Here is a 6,711-nt window from a genome sequence, read left to right on the forward strand (position 1 = left end):
GGCCAATTCTATTTTCACAAATATAAGACATTACTAAATGCATGACATGAACTTTAATTCTAGTCAAAGTACTTGGAATTACAAATTTAACAGCACCCAATTCAAATGCCATTTTGGTTGATCTATAGTAACTTCATCACTGCCAATACGTTTGAATGGAAATAATTCTGGACCATAAGGGATTTATGTGTTTCAATAGGTATAATTGCACCAATACATTACGTCATTGAGCTTATAATTGTATAAGAAAATGGTTCTTTGAACCCCAATACATAACCATATAAAGTGGTTTAGTCACAAACTCAATACGGATAAGTAAATTAGAATTAAAACTGAGAGATGAACGAATATTGCAAAAGCAGCAACCTCTTCTCCACAAAAGCTGCAGAAAAGCAATTTCAGTCAACTAAGATTAAACCTGATTTTGAACACCCATAACTATACCGGTTGATGCAAACTTACATGAGTTTGGAAGCTTGTTTTGTGTACTTTAAAAGCATAAAAGATTTGTAGATGACGGGGTTCTAAGTTGAAAGTTATGCAAGTTACAACATGCTTGTACACCTTTCCTTTCAGTTCCTAGGTAACATCTTAATTCCTTATTCCTCTTTGATTCTCCTAGCATCTTCTTCTATATTTCCATCGACTTCTCTCAAAGATCCAGATATAGTTTCCATCGACTTCTTCTTATTCCTTTTCTTTTCCCGCTCTCTCCCCCCTTTTCTCTTCCTCCCCTTTCCAGAAAAGGAGCCTTTCCAGAAACCTCCTTTTCCCCTCTTTGCTTTACCTTAGTCAACATTTTATAATATTATTAGTTTTACTCTTTAAATTTAGAATTACAAGAATACCCTTAACATTTGTGTTTCGTAAAATCTTCTTTTTGGCTGTAATTTCCTCTCCACTTGCGCTCGTATTGACGAGTACTACGAACATGTGCTAAGACACACATGTCACGAGTTCAATTGTCAACAAAAGTCAACACTTTCTCCTCTAGGAGTATTTTGGACATTTCACAATTTTCAGAAAATAAAACATAGTAACTTATAGACAGGTTAAACTTAGAGCCGTATTTTATTGGAGTTTACGGTGATATAGGCACTTACTAGGTCATATTTTATTGGAGCTTCTATATCTTCTCCATATTCACGAAATGACTAAAATAATTTACAATGGAAACTTATGAACAACTTCTATCGATTTCCATTTTCAAAGACCAATATGAAAAGCTATGCAAATCCCAGGAACCACTACAAAGAAAGGGCCAGTTTGACAAAAATACCTTAAAAAAAAAAAAGTGACCACATGGTTGCTTACTTGTTAATTTGACAATTATGTTGAAAGATTTTTCACAAAATGACCAAAAATGATTTATGGTGAACAAAATTAGAGATTACTTCTATCAATTTTCAATCTCATAGGCCAAAATTATGTTAAACTTAGAGCCGTACACGTGCCCCTCATGCACACATATTTCTAATGCAAACTCAGTGGTCCCTCCCCCTCATTTCACAATTACATTATTAAATCAAAGAAAATATTTCTGCAACAACAATACTTCATTCAGCAAAAACAAAGGGAATCACATCACAACACACAAATATTGAAATACACATCGCTGTCCCGTATCATAAAGCTTGCATGCAACGTAAGTACATGGACATCTGGACAATAGTAACCCAACACCCACATGCAATTTACCGCACACCCAAAAACCACACTTAAAAAATAACCATAGTAACATCTTTAACCCCATCATCTCACGGGGTAAGTCTGTCGCCTCACCTCGAGTAACAGTCGCTCCGCTCACATGGCTGTCATGGATTGAACCCTTTTGATCGGCAGAAATTGGTTAGTTTTGGGACCCTCTTTTGGCAAGTTGGTATGATGGGGTTGGTGAAAGCCTTCTTGCTCGTGCAAACTTGCAGAGAGAGAGATGACATGTAAACACAAAAGTGAGAGGAAAGTGAAGTGTTGGGACCCAAAAAAACACAAGGGGCGTGCACTCTTCATCTCTTTTGGTGGGACCTCTCTCCTCCTTCTCTTTGAATTCACCCCATGCCAATATATGACACGCTCTCTTTCTCTCCAGGTGCGCTTGTCACTTTCTCTTTACCCTAAAACAAATCATTCACCATTTCAATCATTTAACACAAATGCTTCAAGAGGGTTTCATGCTCGATTCATCCTCTCCGGAGCCGATCCCGTTTTCGCCACCATAGCTGGAACCTACTTCATGCCGTACTATATCCGCAAGCAACACGTATGTACACCGACTTATTCTCCAATATTACCAAATCGACGATAACTGATAATGAGTAATACAAGGTGCCTACTAGAGGCACTACTGGAACTGACATATTGAGGACTCAGAGGGAGTCAAGTCCGAAAGCCTTGGCTTTGAGCTTCAACGATTTCAAGTAGTGGATTGCTTCATCGAGCACCACAATTGCATCCTTTCCCTTTCCATCGGGAATTATGTTCTGCAGAATGTTTATGGTTTCGCGGATTTTCTCCTTTCTCATCTTCTTGTTGCTGGACAAGGAATCCACTTCTCTTAATCCAGAACTTTGGTTGCAGGCACAACTGGATTCTGCATCATCCTCCTCCAGCGATTGGTTGTGTTTCATGGGACTAGCAGTGTCCATTACGGATGGCACGTCATCATTACCTCCATCAAATAGCTTCCGCTTTTTATTCATTCCATCAGAACTGGCAACTTCTTCAAACCAATTTTGCTTATCATGAACTGTCATTGTACTCGGAGAATGGCCGGTGCTAGTAACTTCATCATCCTCAGTATAATCGCTATCACCATCTGAATAGAGCAAGGCATTCAGTTCTTCTGTGTCTTCATGCATCTCACTTTCAGCACCACATTCATCATTCCCTTTGAATTCATCTGTCAAAACTGCTCCAGATAGATTTTTAAAATCTCTTTCATTTCGAGGATCATCCCCATCCAAATAATAAGCACCTTGTTGGTATGGATTCCAAGAAGTATGGCACTGCAATGGATTCACTATCTCAGAACTAAAGACCAAAGTTGTCTGATACCCTGACGGATTGTTAACAAGGAGTCTCTTCTGTTCAAAGGCACTGTCTGTGTACGGTATGAATGTCCCCCCAGTACTTTCATGACAGGCAGAAGAAACTCTCTCTTTGAGACCATTGTCTGTGGCAGGCATGAAGGCCTGTCTGATACGGGGTAAGCAATAGAACCAACCTTTAGGTTCATTTGGTCTGCCGACTTGTGGTTGCGGCAACTCGGAGGATGCATATGGCGGCATAGTACTATTTGTCAAAAGCATATTAGTGCCTGGTTTCCCATAAGCAGTAATGAAGTTTTGTTGCCCCAAGCCATGTTGAGCACCCATTGCATTCGGATCGGGTGGTTGCCAGCCCAGATGCTGCTGAGGAATCCAGGTTCCAAAATCTTCACCCATCCAACCAAAACAACTACCTACAAGTTCAATCACAAATAATTAAACTTCTAATAACTTAGAAAAACAAAAAAACCAAAAACAATAAACTACAATTCATCCAATCGGAAATGTAAAACGTACCAGAAGGACGTATGTACAACTAGAAATAGTTTATTTATGTCTCTCTTTCAGCAAGAATGAAATAAACTAAAAACTCCAGCTTAACTTGAACACAAAAGCACTGAAATCTTCCTACGTTACAGGTTTCAACAAATGTCGAAAATATTCAGCCTGAAAAATACCCAAGAATCATATATTAGGCATCATCAACCATTATCCAGCACAATAAAAAGAACATGGAATCTACCGAAAATGAACGAATAAAGCCGAAATATCGAATAGGGGCATCTGATTCTTCTTTTTTAGAAGTGATAACAACAAGTAGTAAATTCAATTACTAACCTGGCAATCCTGGAGAGGTTGAAAGCATGCTATTACTCTAACAATTATGGTGGCGCCCCCATCAATCCCATTTTCGTGTTTCAATGCCCGAAATCTTGTTTGGCCCGCTGCTTGGCACACCATAACTAAACAACTTCCCGGCACTTGAATTTTTTTGGAATGACAACTTCCAAACAACAAACAATTTCAACACAGAGCAATACACTAAAACTCAAATAGAGTATGAGAAAGTCTGAGCAGATTGATTGACAAGAAAGTGAGATCGAACCCGAAAATCGAAGGAATGAAGGCAGATCAACAAGAACCAAATGGAGAAAATATGAAAAGTGTAGATGAATTTAAGCTAAATTACCCAAATACAAGCAAATGAGAGTGAATTGAAATAGAATTTCAGATAAAGATTTAGGCTTTTTGGATTCAAATCAACTAATCTGACGAACATAACAAGGAACGACGATGAAAAAAGTGGATCCCATGGAAAATTTTTAGGGTAAAAAAGGGTAAGAAAATTGAAGGGTTATATCAGAATTTCAATATTGTTCACTGCTAATTAAAAAGAAGAATTACAGAATTACTCTGCAATAAAGGTTCAAAGAGATGGCTTTGCGAACAACATCAACAGAGAGACTCAGCCACCACCGCATGCTGTTCTGGTCTTACCCACAGTACGAATCTACAGATCTCCAACGCCTTTTCCTCAATCCCCTGCAATGGAAAACGAAGCAACAGATCAAAATGTTAGCTCTTCTTTTTTTTTTTCTCGGAAATTTTCCAATTCAATTTCTCGGGAAACAAACAGAAAGTCGAAGTCCAAAAACATGAATAAATCGACAAATCCGCCATTAAAAGCCGGGAAATCGAAGAGAAAACTTACAGTGGAGAAAACCCAATTTGAGAGCGAGATTGCTTGAGGGAACGAGATCGAATTGCAGCTCCGGAAGCTTTCAGAACAAGCAGAGGGCAGAGGGCAGAGGGCAGAGCGAGAGAGAGAGAGAGAGAGAGAGAGAGAGAGTGGAGATTGCAGATACAGCCGGAAGACTAAACGTGATGAGAGAACGGAGGGTGAGATTATATAGAAACGGATTTTACAGAAATGTCCCTGGTTGGGGGTCGAATGACTCGAATTCTTTCTTTTTTTCTTATTTCTTTTTATATTTTTATTTTTATCCGGTGTGGACCCGTCACCGGTGGGTGATTATATTGGAATACTATTCGCTCTTTTTCTATTTTTTTTCGAACTGTTATGATTTAATCACGTTAATATTTTATATCGGCATTGGAGTTTAAGTCAAATAATCAAGGATGTTATTTGCGTGGTATGTTGATGACGTCATTGGGTTCCCTATGCGAGTAACTCTGGTTGGCTTGCAGTCTTAGAGTCGGGACTCTTCTTCTGTATTGCACACGAGTCACTCTATATTCAAAATTGCCGACATACCCTCCTAATTTTAATTATATTGGAGCTTTGCCCGTCTCTTTTTCATTTTTATCATAAACCGATTGCTTTTTAGTTTTCTTGTCATGTTTAGTTATAATTTTAAATTTTTAGTTGCTTAAAAAATAGTCATCTTGCACTACTATCTTGTAGAAACATAAGCAAAAAAATGCATGGTAATTTTTGCTAATAGTCGTTGTTAAGAACATTTTTCGTTATCCTAAAAACACTTTCAAATTGATGTTAAAGTAGTTTAACTGAAAATCACCTTATTACAGCATGACACACTAGCATATGGCCTAATAATACTTTCATTCTTAATTATGAGATTATTTGATACCCACTTGTTACCATGTATTAGCTCTAGCATATTAAATTCTGTTAGAATTATGTACTAGTCTTAAAAATTTCTTAATCCAAACATAAAGAAAAGAAAACATTAGCAATTGCTCTTATTGTAAGCACCAATAACTTTATGATTAGTCGTAACAAGACGTGATAAATAAGATTTTACATCAACAACGACCAACTGTTATATCTTTACACATGTGTGAAAGTTGATTCAATTGCACCAGTAAAAATCGATAAAATTAAGTTCAATTTAACCGCACATTATGAGAGTGAGAAGCACTAACTATTTTAGATGGCAACATGACTCAAACTTAGTTGCTTCTCACTTTTATGCTACAAACCGTGGAAATGATGCAGAAAGGGCAATAGATATGGTAAAAACTAAAAGAAGAACGAAAGGCAAAATTAGGCAAATGTATATACAAGATTATAAGGTAGAAGGAGATGGTATCCAATGTTTTACATAAACACTAATTATTTGGAGCTTGACCATTCAAACCATTGAACTGTATACATGCATTTTTGGGGTCCCACTGATCTTTGATTGGGTAATGTGATTTCACAAACTCACACTCCACCTGACAATTGTATCTCTATCCATCGGTGGCCTACTACTTTAGGGTTAGGAGGTTAAAAGGGCAATAGGTCTACGGCTAACCCACCATATATAGGGTACAAGAATACTTTTGGTTGATGTGATATATGGATGTATCTCGACCTCCAAAGTAGCCATCAATGGTTGGCCCGAACCAAGAGTGAAGAGTCGGGTGCGTTGGATTAAGCTTAATCGGCAAATGATTTAGAAGAAGATGGTTGTTTCCAAGGATTTCTTTGGCACCCGCATTAAACAATGATAATAAGATAATATTATAGTAATTTTAATACAACATAGAGAGAAATATTATTTAACCGTAATATTAAATGATAATAAAATCAAAATAATCGTCTTATAAAATGTATATTCTCATAGTTGATATTATAATATTTGTAAACTAAGAACCCTAATACACTTTTATCTTTTCTATCTCTCACACTCTTCGT

The 6,711-nt window shown here is 37.3% G+C and overlaps 1 protein-coding gene across 2 annotated transcripts; it reads right to left on the reverse strand.

The window, feature by feature from the left end:
* Positions 1-1,555: 1,555 nt before the first annotated feature.
* LOC137707968 (transcription factor bHLH145-like) lies at positions 1,556-4,850 on the reverse strand. 2 transcript variants are annotated; one of them, XM_068446926.1, is made up of 3 exons: positions 4,759-4,850; positions 3,885-4,589; positions 1,556-3,460 (listed from the first exon to the last, which is right to left on the reverse strand). In XM_068446926.1, exons 2-3 carry the CDS (start codon positions 3,910-3,912, stop codon positions 2,367-2,369), a joined length of 1,122 nt encoding a protein of 373 aa, XP_068303027.1. In that variant the 5' UTR covers positions 3,913-4,589; positions 4,759-4,850; the 3' UTR covers positions 1,556-2,366. The 2 variants fall into 2 exon arrangements, with proteins under 2 accessions (XP_068303027.1, XP_068303035.1); XM_068446934.1 differs by lacking the exons at positions 3,885-4,589; positions 4,759-4,850 and adding an exon at positions 3,564-3,700.
* Between the last annotated feature and the right edge of the window lie 1,861 nt (positions 4,851-6,711).

Source organism: Pyrus communis, chromosome 1 (assembly GCF_963583255.1).
Source record: "Pyrus communis chromosome 1, drPyrComm1.1, whole genome shotgun sequence".
Lineage (NCBI taxonomy): Eukaryota > Viridiplantae > Streptophyta > Magnoliopsida > Rosales > Rosaceae > Pyrus > Pyrus communis.